Source organism: Canis lupus, chromosome 5 (assembly GCF_011100685.1).
Source record: "Canis lupus familiaris isolate Mischka breed German Shepherd chromosome 5, alternate assembly UU_Cfam_GSD_1.0, whole genome shotgun sequence".
NCBI classification, from domain to species: domain Eukaryota; kingdom Metazoa; phylum Chordata; class Mammalia; order Carnivora; family Canidae; genus Canis; species Canis lupus.
Window position 1 is genome coordinate 76,733,328 of NC_049226.1, and position 21,081 is coordinate 76,754,408.

Here is a 21,081-nt window from a genome sequence, read left to right on the forward strand (position 1 = left end):
TCCTTTCCCCACATTACTGTTGACATTGACTCGTGGGTGATTTTTAAGTTTCCCATTGGGATTGGGTAGATAGGACTTGTGGGTGACCTGGCCCACCTGGTACAGTGTTATGTTCATACTTAAACAGTATATAAGCTCAGGAGATGACATGTAATATAACAGCCATGTATGTACAGATTCAGTCCTGTGCAAAATAGGAAACAGTGAGGGTAGCAGAACCATGAGAGATATAGTAGAGAATAGATGGATGAAGAAAAGGGAAGTTGAGGCTGGGTGCGTATACAGACTTAGCTGTTTCTCTTGTACCAAGTGATATCTTCAAGCCTGTTCTGTCATTAGAACACCAGTAGGTGAAAGAATGATATGGATGATGTTAATTGCTGTATTTAAATAACTACTTCAAATAAATAAACAAACAAACAAATACTTATGTAAAACTTTATTTCTTGCAGAGGTTCTGTCCAGAAGCAGATTCCAAAACCATGTTGCAGTGCTTGAAGCAAAATAAAAACAGTGAATTGATGGATCCCAAATGCAAACAGATGATAACCAAGCGCCAGATCACCCAGAACACAGGTAACGTCGTGGCCTGGCTTTCCTGGTTCCAACTGAGTATGGCTCCAGTGGAACTGAGTTGATATATACCTCCCTCATTAAACTACAGGAGTTTTGTTGTATGTGGATTTTTAAGGGTAGAATAAGCAAATTGACTTCCTTCTTCAAAGAGTATCTGGGAGATCAGAATGAAAATCATAGGAAGGAGGAGACAGGAGTAATAGCTGGAATTCTTTGAAAAGTCTAGAGATTTAACAAAACTTCGTGCATGGGGTGGGAGAATGTATGGGTCATGTCTTTTAGAACAGAGAAGTTTCTGCTCTGAGTTCCAAGACTTTGTAACATAGTGGGTATTCTCACTCAGTGTTTTCCAAAACATCTGTTATGGGGAAGGTTGGGGATGACTGCTTGATTTTTGTGAGAACTACTACTGGTACCAGCAGACCCTGCAGAGCTGCTGCAAAGGAGAATTTCTGGGGTCTTCGTCTCCACATCTACTCTTTCATTAAGTTCTATTGCTGGTTAAAAGCAGCATAGTTAGGGCAGCCAGGGTGGCTCAGTGGTTTAGTGCCACCTTCAGCCCAGGGCGTGATCCTGGAGACCCAAGATCGAGTCCCACATCGGGCTCCCTACATGGAACCTGTTTCTCCCTTTGCCTGTGTCTCTGCCTCTGTCTCTCTCTCTGTCTCTCTCTCTCTCTGTCTCTCTCATAAATAAATAAAATCTTTAAAAAAAAAAAAAAACAGCATAGTGAGAGCTCAGCCAGTGTTGAGCAAATAAATCAGTGGTTTGTTGTCGTTAACATAAAGTGCCCCCTTTTGAAAGGTAAATCTCTAATATTTGTGAATCAAGGTGGAATATTTTATCATGCACTTCTGACTTTCCACTCTAGATTACCGCTTAAACCCTGTGTTAAGGAAAGCCTGTAAAGCTGACATTCCTAAATTCTGCCATGGTATCCTGACAAAGGCCAAGGATGATTCAGAGCTAGAAGGTCAAGTCATCTCTTGCCTCAAGCTGAGATATGCTGATCAGGTAAACTGGCTTGAACTCTTCACAGAGGTGTGTTTGGAGAGGCCCCTCTACTCCTGGTAGGTTTTTCTTTGAAAATCCCTCGCTTGCTCCTACTTTCCCAAGACCTTTTTCATACCTTCTCAAATCAGGGGCCAAATAAAAAGCTGAAATTGTCTGATATGCTGTGAAATCTCCCTTTGTCACATGTAGCGGCTCTCTTCAGACTGTGAAGACCAGATCCGGATTATTATCCAGGAGTCTGCTCTGGATTACAGACTAGATCCTCAGCTCCAGCTACACTGCTCAGATGAGGTAGGATTTGGGTATGAAGCTGGTTGTGAACAGAGCTGGTCAGAGAAATGTTTATTAGAGAAAAGTTCTGTATTCTCTTTCTCTTCAGTCTTAAAGACAGAAAGAGAAAATGCTCCTATAATAGCACTAAAGAAACACCTGTTCTTGAAAATTATTTGACTTTCTAGTTAGAAAAAGCCATTTGGAGAACTTTGTTCAACATATGTCAATTTTAGGGGATCATAGCTAAAGATTTTTTTAAATGAAGCTTACTCATAAAGCTGTCCAAAGAAGGCTAAGTTTTTAAGCTTTGGTATGGTCTGTGTTTTAAAACCCGTGTGTCTGTCTGTGTGTGTGTGTGTGTGTGTGTGTGTGTGTGGCCAAATTGTGAGTCTGGGTTGACCTTGAACCTTTATAAAGCATTTGCTTTTAGTATTTCACTTGGCTATATTACTTTCGTCCTCTGTCGTCAAGTAGTAGCCTTCTTTGTGATCAGTCCTGGGACAGTCTGACTCAAATCTCAGGGTTGGCAGCATAAAGATTGGTACACTAACTGGTTTTTGACTCTGTGTACCAGTTCCTATGAAGGAGAATGGGGCCCAGCATTTTGTACAGGAGGGAAGGGAGTGAAGTCCATCAGGAATACTGTTTGAGAGGGTCTGTTTGTCCTTGTGGGAGGATCACCAAATCTACAGGTTGCAGAGACGAAGTTTCTAGTCAGATTAGAGGTGGCCTTGTGTTTTGTGTGTCTCCTGAACAGATCTCCAATCTGTGTGCTGAAGAAGCAGCAGCCCAAGAACAGACGGGTCAAGTAGAGGAGTGCCTCAAAGTTAACCTGCTCAAAATCAAAACAGACACCTGTAAAAAGGTAACCACCATAGATTAGCTTTTCCCCTGCCTGCTTTCACTCCTTTTTCTGACATCTCTCTCTCTCTTTTTTATTTTTATTTTTTTAAGATTTTATTTATTTATTCATTAGAGACACAGAGAGAGGCAGAGACATAGGCAGAGGGAGAAGCAGGCTCCATGCAGGGAACCCGATGTGGGACTTGATCCCGGGACTCCAGGATCACAACCTGAGCCAAAGGCAGACACCCAACCACTGAACCACCCAGGCATCCCTTTTTCTGACATCTCAGTGACAACATCTAAACCTTCCGGCTCAGAATTACAAAACCTTAATTGGGTTCTTGACAATCACCTCTATAACTTAAGTATTCTTTCACATGTACTATTTGTGAATATGTCTCATCTGCATGACCAGACCATTGTTTAAGGGCACTGTGAATAGAGTGCCGAGAGCAAAATGTCAAGTCCAGGATATCAATCAGTACACTTACTGCATCCATTAAAATCATTTGAGAATTAGCATATAAAAACAAAGTTTTCAAAATATGACTGCTAAATATACGTTATCTTACAAAATTGCAACAAGGTAATATATGTGATCTTTTTTAAAAAGCTATTTTTTTCTTAAAAAGTGTTTCATGATGTCATTGTTAAGCCAGTGTGACTGTTGGACACATCTTTTCATCTGCTGAAAGGCTTCCGATTATACATGGTCTGAGGAATGGGGGGACTTGGCGGAAAGCTAAATCCAGATATTTTCCTTGGACTGCGTTGTCATCAGATGATCCCATTTAACTTTGAAGAGGACTTTTTGAACAATATTTGATTTTTTTTTTTTAATTTATTTATGATAGTCACACACAGAGAGAGAGAGAGAGGCAGAGACATAGGCAGAGGGAGAAGCAGGCTCCATGCACCGGGAGCCCGATGTGGGATTCGATCCCGGGTCTCCAGGATCGCGCCCTGGGCCAAAGGCAGGCGCCAAACCGCTGCGCCACCCAGGGATCCTTGAACAATATTTGAGTTTTGGTTTTTGTTTTCTTGTTTTTGTTGTTGTTGTTCTACAGGGACTATAGTCTTTCTTTTGAGAGCAAACTAATTTTTATTTAAGAAAGCCTTTCTGGGGGCACGTGGGTGACACGGTGTGTGTTCTCTCTCTTTTTCTCAAATTAATTAATTAAAAAAAACATTTCTGACCTGTCTTTACCTACTTTTTCATTGTGTATAAATGAAGAGACTGCAGAGCTGATTTCATTTCCATCATGATTATATTCCTCATGTTCAAAACATATTTAAACCCAGTAAGAATTGTACCTCCAGTAAAAGTTATGCTCCCTCAGTTTGTTTTTTTCTTTTGAGGATAATGGAGGTAATATGAAATATTTTGTAAACATTGACCTTTGAGAATTTTAAGATAGCATAAAATTTTAAGATGGCAGTCTTCTTATAAAAGTAAGAAAATAGCTATATTATAGCAGTATAAATACTAACATTTAGTATTTAATAATATGGCATGCCAGACTGCCAAAACCCAAATCTGATTTTATAATCCTCCACTTTACTTAGCACAGAGCTTTGCTTACACTAGGTCTCCAAGTGTATTTATGGAATTAAATCAGTTGCTAAAAAATCTATATTCTTTGCATCATCCCCACATTGCCACCTATCTCAGAGTAAGTTCTCTTGTTAACCCTCAACCTTTTCTCCTTGAACTTTTTTGTTTATATATATTTTCCAGTAATGGATCTGATGCATTTCCTCTATAAAGGCTCTCTACCATGATTTTCCCTTCCTAGGAAGTGTTAAACATGCTGAAGGAAAGCAAAGCAGACATCTTTGTGGACCCAGTCCTTCATACAGCCTGTGCCCTGGACATTAAACACCACTGTGCAGCCATTACCCCTGGCCGAGGGCGTCGTAAGTCACTATTCACTCTGACCCTCTCTGAACTCTCTCAGACTCTCTCTAAGAGCACTTAGAGCTGCTCTGTTCTGTAGCTACAGCTCAGCCACAAACAACATCCTCTGGGGGCTTGGTTGATGCCAGGACTAGGCTTTTGTGGCAGAATGAATTTAGGACTAATCCTGCAGGTTTGAACTGACCTAGCCATGTCCAGAGGTAAGGATTTGATGAAAAGGGAAGGTTGAGTTATTTATCAGGGAAGCAAAACGTAGTCATCATCATTGCCCTCTTCCCCTTTATCCAAACTAGAACAGCTTCATTGACTTTCCCAGTAGCCGTACTGCATGGATCCTGGGCAGATAGAAAGTTGTTTCCAGGCCAGGCATGCCAAGTAAAAACGAGAGAGGATTTAAGAGTCTCTGGGCAGCTCGCCTTGGAAGTTCAATATCATTCTTCTTCAAGTTAAATCTTGGGTCAAGTTTCCTAGAATGAATTTAAGTTTGTATAGCCTGTAAATCAGAATTGTCTGGTGGCGAGGTCCCCTTCTCCCCAAGCTTACAGAAACTTCTGTTCTGGATGATTTCAGACTCTTCTGCCTTTTCTTCCATAGAAATGTCCTGCCTCATGGAGGCCCTGGAGGATAAGCGGGTGAGATTACAACCTGAGTGCAAAAAACGCCTCAATGACCGGATTGAAATGTGGAGTTATGCAGCAAAGGTAATGACCAAGTGAATTACTTGAAATGGCCATCTTCTCAGTCAGTTCCCCAGATACTCCACCAGTCTTCTTGTCCTTGTGGCGAGACCAGCAGTAAGAGTATTTGAGAAGTCTCGGTGTCCTTGAAGCCTGCTCAGCTTCCCTGCACCCGCAGCCACCATCTCCTTTTGCACTGGTCTGTGTCTGCGGGCTTTCTCCTCATTGCTCATAGTCTTCCATGGGAAAGCAAGTCACCCAAAGGATGAGGTTGAAGCCAACCGTGCCAGGAGAACCCAGACATCATGCCCACGGGAAAGCAAGCAGGCTGGCCACTGCTGTCTTAAAGCTTGTTTTTCTGATTCCACACAGTGTTTGGGAGGAGCATATGTATGTGACACTAGCCCTGGGTCTTGGTGAGGCTGAAACAGGGGAATAATCAGGGAAAGAGACATCAGGACACCTGGCAAACTTGGACTGGGGGAGATTTTTCCTATAAAATCAGTGAGAAGAACAGTTCTTCTCATGTATTTATTGCTTTTTGGTGTATAAAACATACTGATGGCCGTATTACCTCACTTGAACCTTGAAACCCAGCAGGTTAATGAAGTGATGATTTCCTCACTTTATGGTGGTGGAAACTGTGACTTGCCTTAAGGTCCCTCAGTGAGAAAGTCAGGTTTCTAGATCGACACTCTTGGTATCACCTAACACCAGGATGGACATTTGGGAATGTCTTACATTAAGATAGTGACCATGAGAATAGCCCCCTCTTCCTTGACCAGTTCCTCCTGTCACCGACATGAAAGGTCAGGGGTTACAGGAAGGACCACGAAAAGTCTTCATACCTAGATGTAAGGGAAATGAAGGGAAGGGATCATAGCTGTCAAAGTAGCAAGCACATCCCTCACCCCTTTTTCCAAGTGAACATAGTTGGCTTGGAAGCCCTCAGTTAGGTGAGGCAACAGAGAGGTGCCCAGTCTCTTCCTTGCTTCCCACTTGCCCCAGTCAGTTGCTAAGCATCGCTGCAGAATGTCTCCACTGCTTGTCTCATCTCCGCAAATGTCAGTGCTCAGATTGTATTCATCCGAAACCTTCCTACTCTGCTTTGTGTGTATGGGATGAGCACATATACATCTCTGGGCAGACCCTCTCTGGCACCGAGGCTAAGGTGAGACCCAAAAGAGCAGGTCCCTGTGCACCCTGGGGAGACTTTCGGTCCTGAATCTGCTCTCGTGGGCTGCATAAAGAGAGGTCCACTTGAGAAAGCAGCGAGGACAACAGGATGAAAACTGGCTAGACTGCAAGTCCGTGACTGTGGAAATGATGCTGTGTGTTCTGCCAGCCTGAGTCACTTTCACACATTGTTTCTACTGGGGGCAATGCTCATGATTTAATGGTGAGTGACAAACAGTCAAGATACAGAACCAGCATCCAACACGGTCTCAACCATTCTCTGTGTTTTTAAAAATAAACCAGAATACATAAGAACCTGTGACATTGTACTAGTAGCCACCTCCCATCCCTTGGGCCTCTAGGTCTTCATCTATAATATGGGAGTAATCCACTTTCAAGGATTTGTATGAGGACTAAATGATTGAAAACATGTCAGTGTGGCACCTGGGTGGCTCAGTCAGTTGAATGTCTGACTCTTGATCTCAGCTTGGATCTTGATTTCAGGGTCATGAGTTCAAGCCCTGCCATTGGCTCCATGCCGGGCATAGAGCCTAGTTGGAAAACAAAACCCTGTGGGCCTCTCTCTCAGCGCCCCAGACACGGTGAGGTCTTCAGTGTAAGGGCTACTGTCAGGTTGGTGGTGGTGATTGCCATTATGAATGATATGAGACCCCACCTCTTTGTATTTTCTTAATTTTGTACAGTAGATATATACCATGTTATGATCAGGAAAAGGAATTGCAGCACTGTGTTTGATTTACTTGTCCCTTGTCCTTTCTCCCCAAAGAAGTGGCATCAGTTAAACTAGGAATTGAGAGAGGCGAGTTAGAACTAGTGCTGCCCCCAGCCCGGTTCTCTCTGAGGCCAATGCTGCTGTTTGTCCTTCCAGGTGGCCCCCGCAGATGGCTTCTCTGACCTTGCCATGCAAGTGATGACCTCTCCATCAAAGAACTACATTCTCTCTGTCATCAGTGGGAGCATCTGTATATTGTTCCTGATTGGTCTGATGTGTGGACGTATCACCAAGCGAGTAACACGAGAGCTCAAGGACAGGTAGAGCCACCTTGACCAGCAGAGGAACGGCCTGGCCTGTTGGTGCCCAGTGTATACAGCCCTCCTGTATAGTGTACCCACTCACCTCGTTCTTCTCGGAGGTGGCACCAACACCCGCGTTAGAGCAGCAGCAGGTATCCTCTGCACTGTCCCGTCTCCAACTTCGCCCGTGTCCATGGTGTCCTCCTCCTCCTCGACCATTTTGTGCAGCATCAGCAGCTGGCCGCTTTGGTTATTGCCTGGGTTGGCAAATTTGGGTTTACCTGCCCGTAGACAAGTCTCTCTCATACCAATGGAACTACCAATACTTCCAGAACCAACTTACCTGACCTGCAACTCAAATGATTTTTAAAAAAAGAAAAAAACAAACACCAAAAAAAAAAGAAATTTTTAAAGAAAGAAAAAAATGTATATAGTAACACATCTCCTCCAGGCTTGATTTGGGCAATGGGGTTATTTCTTCTGTGTGACTATAAAATGAAGGCAGGACTTTAGGGGAAAACACACACCCAATATGCTATCACTGGGATGTCTTGCTCATTTCTCAAAAGCACCTTTGGACCATGTGGGGGCCATGGACTTCACCGAGGAGTGGGAAACCACTAACCAGCCTGCTTTGGGTCTTGTTTTCTTCTGCTGAAATAGTGATGCCTTCCAGTTCCCACGTTAATAGAGCCACTGCTGGTCACGACCCCAAGGCCATGAGTATTTCTATGATCTTCTCACTTCAGTGAAGTAGAGCAAGCATGAGCTTCCCTAGGCCAACGGCACATGAGTTGGGAGGAGATCAGAAGTGTGTGAATCTGGTCAGTCGCTTGATCTGCACGGGGAGGCTGGACCCTGCATCCCCAGGAGCAGGATCCCAGGCATCTTCCCCCTCCAGGCTAGCACAGGACTCAGCCACACTTGGATTGACCCTGCTGAGGGATAGCAGTTATTCTAGAAGGCCTGTCAGGAGGCAATGACTACAGGAGGGGAGGGAGCTCAGGGCAGGGAGGAGGGGGCAGGGATTGATTCACTTTGCTTTGTGTTTCAGGCAACAGTGCAGGTCAGAGACAGTGGCTTATACAGATTTAGTGTGGTCTTAGGGTATGACTGGCAGTCCAACCTGACCCTTCTGTGGGCTCAAGGCCACCTTCCCAGACAAGCTCTCTTATGCCTCTTTGTGGAGAGGACTTGGAAAGTTAACTATGTTTAAAGATGGAGCTTTTTCTCCTTTTTTTTTTTCCTTTCCATTTACTGCGTACACCCACTGTAGTAGGCATTGGCTAAACATTGTACTTTAATGATTCATCAGTCTTTCCAGAATCTGAGCTTTATGGAAGCAGTCTTCCTGGCCATCCTCCCTCGTCTTTCCAGTGTGGGATGACAGGTTTGGAGTATAACGGGGAGGGGTGCAGGCATCACAGTGCAACCTGGCACACCTTAGTTTGAGTTTGGGGCGTGGAGTTATGGTGGCTGCACCAGAAGGCGGCATGTACAGTAGGAGATATATTTATATAATATATATTTTATTAACCTGTTAGACGTTCCACAGAGTATTATAAATCACGTGCCTAAAACTGTCCACATAGACCATGGCACCCTTCCTTGCCCTGGCCCTCCTTTGCCACCGTCCACATGGGCTGCAGGACCTACACAACATTTGTCTCCCCTGAAATGTGTTCGATACAAAGTGGGTCAGATTGTGGATCAGTTGATTCAAATTACTCCTTGTCTAATCTGACTGACATATTTTTGAATACTGTGGTTTTCTTCTTTTTGTTGTTGCTACCCTTCCTGGAGTCAGGGGGTCCAGAAGCCAGCTGTATCCCCCTGCATGGGGTACGTCCAGTCACCAAGGAGAGCTGCTAAGCTGCTTGGTCCCCTCTGTCCTGCTCTTAGGCTCTTCCTGGGATTACTCAGTCATAAAACTTGAAACTCTTGGAGTCTAGGCCACAGCCCCCTACTACCACCGTTGTGGGAATGATTTGGGCTGGTCCAGATGGTCCACCTCCAGGAGATCCCAGCTGGGATGTGGAAGCTTGGGAAGGAGAACTGGAGATGTCATCTAAATGCAAGCCCCCAACTGATGTGTCTGGCGTGGTTTATAGGATAGAACAAACATTCACCATTTGATGAGTGTGCGGTACCATTCTCCATCTGTACATTCTCCCTCCCAGTGTATGTAAAATATCTCCATAGTTGAATGTGCCTCGACATTTTGGTTTTGTCTGAAGTGAGAGACAGTCTCATTAGTTGTCTGCAGCAAATCTGGATGCTTGAAAAGGAGTTTGATTCTTGAAATATTTGTCATCTTTAGAAATGGTCAAAATAAAAGGGATACTTCTGCCAGTATTTTCAGTTGCTTGTTGCTAGAAAAGCATTTCACCATCCTGCTTGGAATAGTTTCGTGTGGCTGGTTCTTGAGAGTCCCAGGTGGTGTCCTGAGCAGTGTTCTACCTCCAGGGGGCCCAGTACCTTCTGAACCTGCAGCCCAGCTGTATCCATTCTGGCCCTCATTCCATGTAACAGCACTGGTTCTGGGCCTCTTGGGTCTGTCGTGCGTAAATCAGCTAGTCAAGGGTTAATCAAAAAGGAAACCATGGCCCTAGTGGAAGAGCCAATCTCTTCTGGTATCTAGCCCGTGAACAATAACAAACAGCCAATGTTGGGCCCTGGGGGGTGGGGGGTGGGGTGGTAGGGAGGGTGGGGGTGGGATTGGGTATTGGGGGATTCCAAGATCAAGACTTCAGGCACTTGCTGAAAATTACAGTAGCCAGGTTACTCATCTAGTCTTGTCCGTGCACTCACACATAGCTCCACAACATTCAAGAGGCACAGGAGCCTTCTCTCCTGGGCTGGGAGATCAGAAGTGCAGGCAGACTGGCAAGAACAGGACTGTTCCCTCTGAGTTCCTCTCATGGACGGTAGCTCTGGAAGTGAGACCCTTACCCTGGTGCGTCCCTGGCCTTCCTCAGGAAGAGTCTGCTAGCAAGATGTGCCGAGGTGGGAGCAGAGCAAAGGCTTGGGTTTGCTCTGAGTAGGAAAGCCTTCCTCCTCTGCATTTCCTGGAGACCCTGTGGTACTGCTCCCAGCTCTGTGGGTCCGTCAGCTTGTTCTGAACCTGCGCATCCTAAGAAGCCAGGAGATTCTGGTACTCAGCAGGCCTTCCTCTGTCTCCTGTCCTCCACTTCCTTTTCTGGGGGACAGTGAACAGCTCCACTGGGGAAAGGGGAGAGGGAGATTCTGCTTCCCCAAGAGGTGACATGATCAGATCTCACTTCTTCCCATTTCCTGAAGTCATGTAATAAAAGAATCCAGTTGTAAAGAGGTCTGTATTACCCGAGGTCTGTATATGTTAAACATACCATCAGACAAAGCAGAAAGGAGCTTTTCTGCTGACTTCCCTCTACTTTCCCAAGAAAAGATTCACTCTCGTGTGTGAGTTTGATCTCTGGAAATGCCTCCCCTCCTCCCCACCTCCAGGCTGTGGCACAGCTTCAGCCCAAAGACCCCACTACCGTGAGTCATCTGGGAAGAGGTAGATTGCTTCATGGGGCCTCCTTTCTCAGCTGGTCTCAAGTTCTGAGAAAAGGCTTCACTTCCTGTTTCTTCCCCTTCCCCAACAAAAACTAGCCGCATTCCCTGGACAGCTTTGTTACGTCAGTGGATACAGAGAGCCACGGACGCCAGCCAACCCAGCCTGACATGTTTCACCTAGATTTTGCCACAGAACAAAAAGAAGAGGGCTTTTTGAATTGTGTGCATTTTGGTATATATTATTTGTATTTCAGAGTCTTGGGAATTTGGGAAACCTGAAAGATCCCTTTTTTTCCTCACCATTTGGACAGCACCTGCGTTGCTTTATCAAATGCAGCACTCCAGTACCCTGAGTTTCTCCTGGGCCTTTAGGGACGGTTCTCTTTCTTCACCTCTTCTCCCCTGGCCCCTGATTCCCAAGGGCCGTGGGGCCAGAGCTGATGTTCTGGCCTGCCTCTGTCTTTCTTACTGTCTCATTTGTCTCTGGTCAGCCATCTCTCTAGTACACTCCTTTTGGTCCTCTTCTCCTTAGGACCAGAGTCACATGTTAGGGCAGTGAGTTTGAAGGCAAATCCCCTTCCTGCCCCGACCTCAGACAACAGACAACTCATAGCAAACCCAGACAGACTCTTCAGAGTGACAAGCTTCCCCAAGCCATTTAGTGAGGTCACAGTGGAGCCCCAGGGACTGTTTGTCATCTAGAGCCTGGAGTGGGACTCTGCTTGGGCTAGTGGTGACAGGATCCTGATGGCAGGATCCCTCCCCCTTTCCCAAGATCTGTCACAACACACCGGTAGGGATGTTAGGATACGGGCATTAGAGAAACCTCCCTGGGCAAGGAGAAAATTCAGATAGTGCCTCTATATTCTGTTTTTGCCTTCCCCCATCATGGAGTCGACACCTGGACCCCAGAGCCCAGCAGGCCTACGCCAGAGCCAGGGAGGTGAGACCAGGCCCCCCGAGGCAGGCTGTGGTGCCCGGGGAGGAGTGGCCGGCAAGAGTGCTGGCAGCAGGAGGCTTCATGAGCGGCTGCTCCTGGCTCCGTGTTCCCTGGTCAGTCCAAACGGGAAAACAGACTGGACAGCAGATGCTGTGTGAGATCTTAGGCCTTGAACTTTTTTTTTTTTTTTTAAGAAAGAAAAAAAAGTAAAATTAACAAGCCTCTTTTGTAAATGATTTTTCTTTCTATGTATAAAATCCCGGCAGTTCCTTGTTTTTACATGTTCATGCTGTGTAATTTTGAGATGTTACTGAGATCCTGAACATAATGTGCATTTTTTTCTGTACAGATGAAATGGGAGAATTTAATAAAGAGTTTGCAGGTTTTTACTTGTGAAATCTTCTCTGGTGACTGGGAGGACCCCTCCAGCTGTCCAGCTGTGTGCACTTCGGAACTTGATGCTGATGCTCCCCGCACTTGCTGGCGTCCTTTCTATCTCCTCAACTCAGTAGGTCAAGCAGAGTAAAACGTAGGACCTTCAGAGGAGAGCAGGAGGTCAGATCCAAGGTTTCCTCTCAGGCTGAGGTGTTGGGTATTAATTCACTTTACTAAGGTGTTTAAGCTGTATACTAAGGCTCCTTCCTGGGGAGAGCTCGTAGACGGGACCTGTCCTTACAGATAGGACACACTGATGGCACCAGTCTCTAGTGGCCACCTTCACACTGGGCCCAGAACTAGGCCACATTTTTTTTCCGTGCCCCACCCAGTCCCGCTGTTGGCTAGCCCTCGCTTCCCCATCCCAACAGCCCAATCCCAGGGCCAGTGACCTCTGTGACACCCTTCTGGAGCCTTCTGACTCCTCCTCTGTCAGCAAAGCAAATGTGTCGGGACATTACAAAGTCTTCAGCTAAGGAGTTGGCACCGTAACAAGGATTTCTCAAAGTAGACATGTGCATACCAGGATTGGAGTGCTGGGATGCCCAGTGAGAGCAGACTGGGGTGTCCTGAGAACTCCTCAGATTCATTTTCAGCAACTGCCACACAGATGGTGTAGTGTAGAGGCCAGGAGAAGGTGAAGTATAGAAGAAAGGAGGAAGAGGGCTTGGGAGTCTTGGGGTCTCAATTGCAAATACTCTATGTAGGAAGCCATGGGCAGCCATCACTCTGAATGGGAGGAGTTGGACTAGGTGCTCTTTAGAGTCCTGGAGAGGCTGCCCCACTGTGGTGTAAGCATGGGAAATGAGGCACCGGGTTCAGGCTCCTTGTCATTGGTATTCCCACAAAGGAGAAGTGGGTTACTTAGCTCTGCTGCACGTGGCCCCTCGAGGGAACACTACAGCAGTCATAGGGACAGTGCTGCCTTAGCAGTCTCCGAATCACCCTACTGTAAAATTCTGTGCGATCTTTCTAGTAAAAGGTCCTTGGCCAACTTTAATCCTCAGAAGCATTTGGCATCTGTTCTCAAAAGGAGGTAAGAATGAAAAGATTTTAACCAAAAAAGGGGAGAACCTTAGACCCCCACCTCTCAACTAGATGGAAGAGTGAGCCGGCAGATGTGACCCGGCTTTCTCAGTAAGCAGCAAAACATGATTGTCTGCCTCTGGCATATGTGTGTCCCTCTGACTAGCCAGGTTGGCTTTGGGCTTATGACCATCAGGCTCCAGGCTGGCGTGACTGACCTGTGCCAGAATCTGCCGACCCTGTAGAGGCGTCCACTGGGAGTGTTGGTCCTGGGATCCCACCTCCCTTGCCCATAACAACAGCACAACAGTGTCTTCACAAATTCTCTGTATTTATGGAGAAATTTGGACAGTCTGGGAGAGAAAGGGGGAGGAAAAGGGGTCACAGAAGGCAGCAGACTAGGAGGAAGTTGGCTGGAGCAAGGAGGGAGGGTCTGGAGCACAGGCAGCCCCTTGGAGGACTTGGAATCTGCTGGGCAGAGGCTAGAGACTGTTTAGACTGGGGGTGGTAGGTAGGTGGGTGGATCTAAGCCCAAGAGAAGGTAAAAGCCTCAGCCAAGGGGCCACAGAGAGGTGAGGGCAGAACTGGGACCAGACTCAGGTGCTCTTGACTAGGTCTACACCCTTTCCAGCCAGAATCTGAGGGCTTAGCTCTGACTCTACAGTGTCCACAGGAGCTTCCCAGAACCTCCTGTGGGAGGGCCCCTCTGCTCTCTGACCTGAATACCCTGTGTTCCTGTCCTCAGACTGTTAGGACAGATTTCCTTGCATTTTAAACCCAGGTTCAGTGTCTGACCTAGCCTTCTAGACTCACTAATGTTCAGACTGTTCCAGTCATTTCTCTGCCCTGGCAAATAGTACTCAAAAAATGCTTGCTGAATAGGTCGTTGACAGTGACAAGTCATGGCTTTGCCCCCTGGGGGGCGGGGTCCCAGGTCCCAGGTCAGCATCTAGGGATCCATACCTAGAGGAATGTATCCACTCTTCTCAGGAGTTTCATTCCAGTTCTCCGGTTCTGGGCTTCTCTTGCACCCTGGAACAGAGCAGATTCCCTTCAAGTGGCTTCCCCTGCTGTATCCCCCAAAGGAAATAAATAGACATTCGCCATGAGAGGATGTGGAAGCCAGGAGTGACAGAGCAGGTTTTAGGGCTTTAGGGACACCTGGTCCCCCAATGTCATTGCATAGGCTCCAAAGCCAAGTCCAGGCTTCACCCAGAAGCTGGGCCAGAGCCAAGGGTTCTTCATCACACACAGCAGTGCCTGTCTTGACCTTCCAGTTTGCTGGGGGGGGGTGGGGGACGACTGACCACAGGGTTCCAGGTTGTTGCATCAGGAATACAAGAGCACAACCCCCAGGGTTCTGTGTACTCACACTGGCCACAGGGCAAGGGTAGCACAACTTGTAAGACTCCGCTCTGGTGCAAGCCTTGGCAAGTCACAGACATGCCAGCTGCCTCCCAGCACAGCTGCAGCCAGCTGACCACGGGATCCCCAGCTCCTCCAGTGGAGTCCTCTCCCTTCTGGGATTGGCCTCACAGGACCAGGAGACCCTCAGAGGGTCAGGGTTGTGTCCTAGCGCCACACAAAGTACATGGAAGGGAGGACCCGAGGCAGGGATGAACAGGCTCAGCTCAGGTGGCCAGAAAGGGGACTGCATCTTAGCTGCAGGGAATGAAGGGAAGAAGGATATTACCCAATACCACCAGCCTCTTCCAAACCCCCAGTCCTATTGCATCTCCTTCCTTCTGGGGCCTCTGGAGACCCTTCTTCCCTTCCTCTATGGCTTTCCCTGGTCTGTCTCAGAATCTGCTTTCCCCCACAGCTGGCCTTCTGGCCAGAATATGAGCTCTGAGCTTGTCCCTGCCACATGTACTTTTCACTCTCTGGGCCTCCAGTAACCTTACTACAGAGCAAATGAAGGGACTGGATTTAATGTTCTTGATTAGCTTCCCCTCTTCCCCTCATCCCTGCTGACCAAGGCTTCCTCCAAGGGGGCCCCACCATCTCCACCTTTCTACCCACTACCACCTATTCCATTGCAGCCCTACACACTAGGGGCATCAGACCCCTACTCTCTTGGACTCACCCTGATAGAGCAGACGGGTACCTTCTGCAAAGACATACTGGCCTGAAAACCACATGGCACAGTAGTAGGTGCCCTCATCATCAGGGCTGGCGTTGCCCACAGTAAGGAGTGCAGCATTCTTGACGGGGTCCATCTCTGCCAGAAAGCGAGGATTCACACCCAAACCATAGATTGGGAGAGTCCCTTCTCGCTGACTCAAAAGGGAGGTGGGACCACTCCCCATCACCTGCTGGTACCAAGACAAGACATGAGCCCTGACAGGGCTGCCCTGCACCACACACCAGATCTGAGGATTACTTTGTCCACTCACCACAGAAGACTGAGGCTGGAACAGAGAGGGTTGAGAGACCTCTGAGGCATCTAAAGAGGCAGAGAAGATAGTGACCCTCTCAAAACAACTTGATGGTCACTTATTAGACACTGTCAGCTCAGCTTAGCATATGGTCTTACTAGAGGGCTATCTGACAATGTCAGAACTGCAAACCTTCATACTCTGTGATCTGGTGATTTTATATCCATAAATTTATGAAAACTGAACTCATGTATATTGGCATATTTACAAAGGTGATTATTACAGTGCCTATTATAATAATGAGAAAATAAATATTATTAGAGGAAAGGTTAAATTTTTAAATAAGACACCCATATGATGCAATACTATAGGCAACCCCCCAAAAGGAAAACATAGAAATCTCACTTCTGGGTAGGATGGAGTAGTTGGCAGCCAAATAATACTCCCAATGAAAATAACTAGAAAAGCCAGAGGAACAGGCAATATTTCAAGTTTAGAGAGTTACAGAAGCAACAGCAGCCAGAAGAGTTAATTTGTGGAGAGGGGAGAACCGTGGAGATGCAAAGTGACAATTTTCGGCCACTTGGATTTGCTGACTCTGTCAAGAGGCTAAGGATCCAGGTTTTCCCTGGGCAGAAGGCTGCAGGTGAGACGAGAAATTAGCAGAGGTTTTTGTAGTCTCATGAGCTGGAGTAACAAAATTGAAGGCTTGAGAAGCCTCAAAGCTCAGGTTTCATATCATTTAGTGAAGTTGGAAATTTTATAAGATGGCAACCTTAAAAGCTAAGCCCAGACCTCTGTAAACCAGAGCAGAATTTTGCAGAGTCACAGTACAAAGATAAAAGATCAGAGTTCAACTTCTCTCAAAAGGAAAGACCCAGGATTTCAGTTGAAAACCCTAAAGGGGTAGGCCCTAGGAACAAGGCAAGTAAGAAGTAGATAGAACTGTTAAAACTGCATTCCAAAGACTTCCAACCAATTATAGAAGGAATTCTAGAATTAGAAAGCCACAATTTGACAACCACCATAGTAATAATTGCTCAGGCAAGAAGCATCAACAGATGATGAAAAATTTTGGACTTTATGTGTTTTGTTTTGTTGTTGTTGTTGTTGTTTGTAGTAGCTCAATAGATTCTCAAAGTTCCTCCCCCAAATTCCTTGTTAACTACAGAGAGAAAAAAATCATAATTTATAGTGGAGAAACCTGGCAGAATTAATATCAGCAGGAAAGGGGCAAGTAGACATCATGTGCCTCCTGATTTAATGCATTGAGAACACAATCTCCTTTCTGTGATATTCCTGTCAAAAATGCATAGCCTGAGTCTAATCATGAGGAAACATCAGACAAACCCAAGTTGAAGTACATTCTACAGAATAACTGGCCTGTGCTCATCTATCATGAAAGGAACTGTTCCAGATTAAAGGAGACTAAAGAGATGTGGTGACTAAATACAGTGTGATCCTAGATTGGATCCTGGACAATGCTTTTTTATTTTCTCTAAAGATATTAGAGAGAGAACTGGTGAAATTTGAGTAAGATTTGTAGGTTAAATCATATTAATGTTGGCTTCTTGATTTTGATCATGGTACTTTGTTATACTAAGACCGATGGCTGACTTCTCATCAGATAGGATGGAAGCCAGAAGACAATGAAAAAGCATAAAGTTGTGAGTTGAAAAAAAAAAAAAAAGCCAACATAGGCGTTTTTGTTTTTATTTTTTTACCTAATGAAAACAGTCTTTAAAAAAAGGATGTTCTCAGGTAAAAGCTGAGAGAATTTGTCACCATGGAACTTTCACAAAAGGTATTCTAAAGGGAAATCTTCCAGCAAAAGAAAAGTGATCTTAGATGGAAATAGGGAAATGCATGAAGTAATGAAGAGCACTATAAAGGGTAAATATGAAGCTAAATATAAATAAATTTTGTCTGCATGAAGCAATTGAAAGCAATTAAAATATATATGGACTTAAAATGTCTTATAAGAACAACACAAAAGTTGGGAAGAGGCAAGTGAAGTTAAAGTACTCTAACATCCTAGCCCTATTAGAGAAGTGATCAAAGTAATAGACAATCAAATCAGAAATGCAAATTTTATTCTTTAGGAGCAGCCACTAAAAGAATATTTAAATGTTTTTAGATGAGGGAATGATATTTTTTAAAGGAATCCAAAAGAAGAGAACAAATAGAAAAAGGAAGTAGAAACAAGTAGTAGGATAGATATAAACCCAAATAGATTAGCAATTACACTAAATATAAGTGGACTAATTTTTATGATTAAAAGACTAAGAATGGATCAGAATCTAACAACTATAACCTAACAAAAGACACACACTAAATATTAGGACATCAAAACTTTGAAAGTAAAAATATTAATACAACTTTTATAACTACACTAACATCAGAGCAAGTAGACTTTAAAGCAAGAAACAGTACAAGAGATAAAGATGTACACTTAATGATGTAAAAGGGTCATTCTACCAGAAAGACATAAACCCAGTCATATCAATAATCAAATATAAGTGATTAAATAAGAAAATAAGCCCAACTATATTCTATCCACAAGAAACCCACTTAAAGACAAAAATAGTTTAAAAGAAAAAGGATGGAAATGTGATACTATGCTACTATGATTTATTTATTATTATTATTTTTTTATTTATGATAGTTACACAGAGAGAGAGAGAGGCAGAGACACAGGCAGAGGGAGAAGCAGGCTCCATGCACCGGGAGCCTGATGTGGGATTCGATCCCAGGTCTCCAGGATCGCGCCCTGGGCCAAAGGCGCCAAACCGCTGCACTACCCAGGGATCCCTGCTACTATGACTTAAAAACAAAAGCTGGGGCAGCCCAGGTGGCTCAGCGGTTTAGCCCAGGGCATGATCCAGGGGATTGGGACCCGGGATCGAGTCCCACATCGGGCTCCCTGCATGGAGCCTGCTTCTCCCTCTGCCTGTGTCTCTGCCTCTCTCTCTCTCTATGTCTCTCATGAATAAATAAATGAAATCTTTAAAATAAATGAATAAAAATAAAGCTGAAGGGGCATTATCAAAATCATAAAGTTGATTTCGGGGCAAAGAATATTATGGATGGTAAAAATTTTCTTTCATAATGTTAAAGAGCTTAATTCATTAAGAGAATTTAATGGTCTTAAACATTTATGCACATAATGGAGTTTCAAAATGAAAGAAGCAAAAGTAATAGAACTGCACAGAAAGACAAATCCACAATTACAGCCAGAGATTTCATCACCCATCTTTTAATATTTGATAGAACAGGTACACAGAAAATCACAGGACAAAGATGACTTGAATAATACCATGAATTTTTTTTTACCATCAACCAATTTACTAAACGCTATTTATAGAACAATCCACCCAACAACTACCAAATACATTTATGTTTCAAATGCCGATGGAACTTTTATCAACATAGATTACATTCTGAGCCATAAGATGTCTTAATACATTTAAAAGGATTCAAGCCACACAAATAATATTATTTGACCACAATGGAATTAAATTAGAAATCAGTAACAGAAAGATACTTGAAAAGTTCCCAGATGTTTGGAAAGTAGCATACTTCTAAATAAGCCATGAGTCAAAGAATAAATCTGGAAGTAAATCAAGTATTTTGAAGTGAATGAAAATGACAATGTAACATATAAAAAATGTGTGGAGTACTGCTGATACAATAACTGGAAACAGACATGGTGATCTTATTCAGGTGATAAAAATGCTCTAAAACTCGATGGTACGCTTAAAATGCATGAACTGTATGACATGTATACTTCACAGAAGTTGTTTCTAAAAACACATAAGGACTGGAAAGGAAGAAATAAATTTTTATTTTTATATTTGCAGAAACCTAATGGTACACATAATAAATTTTTAAGTGTAGAAACTACTAGAATTAATAAATGAGTCAGCAAGGTCACCTGATACAAGGTAAATATAGAAAAATCATATTTCTACATTAGCTACAAATAGACAATGAAATTAACAAAATAATATCTATGATAACATCAAAAATATAAGATACCTAGAAATAAATCTAATGAAAGTAAGCAAGTCCTCTGAAATCTATACAACGTTAATGAAAGAAATTGTGAAAATGTTAAGTGGGGGGATATGTGCATGCTTTGGATCATTCAGTGTTATAGAGGTGTTGGTTCTTCCCAAGCTGGTACAGAGTGTCAAAACAGTTCCAATCAAGCCTCAGCATGTCTTTTTGTGGAAAATGGATAAGCTGATTCTAAAATTTTTATGGAAATATAAAGTTCCTAGAATATCTGGGGCAGTCTTAAAGAACAGCAAAGCTGAGGACTTATACTACCAGGAACCAAAACATTAAAGGACTGATGCAATGTGAACAGTGTGGTATTGGTGCAAGAATAGACAAGGGGTCAGTGGAACACGGGACAGAATCCAAAACATGTATACAGTTTTATGACAAAAGGATACTACAAGGCTACAAAGAAAGGACAGTCCTTTCCATCAATGGTGCTAGGTCAACTGGAGAGGCACAAGAAGTGAATTCTAACCTCTTTTTTTTTTTAAGATTTTATTTATTTATTTATGAGAAACACACACACACACAGAGAGAGAGAGAGAGGCAGAGACAGAGGCAGAGGGAGAAGCAGGCTCCATGCAGGGAGCCCGATGTGGGACTGGATCCCGGGACTCCAGGATCATGCCCAGGGCTGAAGGCAGACACTTAACTGCTGAGCCACCCAGGCGTCCCTCTAAACTCTATTCCTAGTAGATTTTACTTAGTAAGGGATCCCTGGGTGGCGCAGCGGTTTGGCGCCTGCCTTTGGCCCAGGGCGCGATCCTGGAGACCTAGGATTGAATCCCACGTTGGGCTCCCGGTGCATGGAGCCTGCTTCTCCCTCTGCCTGTTTCTCTGCATCTGTGTGTGTGTGTGTGTGTGTGTGTGTGTGTGTGTGTGACTATCATAAATAAATAAAAATTTTTAAAAAAAGGTTTTACTTAGTAAAATCTTCGTAGAATCTGGGATGTAAAACAATTAAGCTTAGAAGAAAACATAAAAAAAAAAGAAGAAAACATAGAAGACTATCAGCAAAAATCTTTTTTTTATCAGCAAAAAAATCTTAAAAAGAAATCTTAGTGGGCAAAGATTTCTTAAATACAACACCAAAAAAAAAAAAAAAGTCAGTTATAATGGAAAAACTTTATTTGAATAACATTCAAATTGGCAGCCTCTGTTTATCAGAAGATACCATTAACA

General features: G+C 44.3%; 1 protein-coding gene and 1 gene segment (V, D, J or C); one reads left to right on the plus strand and one right to left on the minus strand.

Annotated features, from left to right (window-relative positions):
- The window catches only part of GLG1 (golgi glycoprotein 1), a 147,939-nt gene extending 138,069 nt beyond the window's left edge, over window positions 1-9,870 (plus strand). Inside the window, exons 20-26 of the mRNA XM_038538335.1 lie at window positions 453-576; window positions 1,448-1,590; window positions 1,780-1,881; window positions 2,621-2,728; window positions 4,506-4,626; window positions 5,222-5,328; window positions 7,370-9,870. Coding sequence (XP_038394263.1) covers window positions 453-576; window positions 1,448-1,590; window positions 1,780-1,881; window positions 2,621-2,728; window positions 4,506-4,626; window positions 5,222-5,328; window positions 7,370-7,537 — 873 coding nt within the window. The 3' untranslated portion in view covers window positions 7,538-9,870. The remainder of the gene's footprint in view (window positions 1-452; window positions 577-1,447; window positions 1,591-1,779; window positions 1,882-2,620; window positions 2,729-4,505; window positions 4,627-5,221; window positions 5,329-7,369) is intronic.
- LOC111096035 lies at window positions 9,836-16,891 on the minus strand. The segment is given in 8 exons: window positions 16,240-16,891; window positions 15,853-15,902; window positions 15,543-15,768; window positions 14,829-15,118; window positions 14,420-14,488; window positions 13,675-13,809; window positions 12,954-13,029; window positions 9,836-12,531 (listed from the first exon to the last, which is right to left on the minus strand).
- Window positions 16,892-21,081: the final 4,190 nt, after the last annotated feature.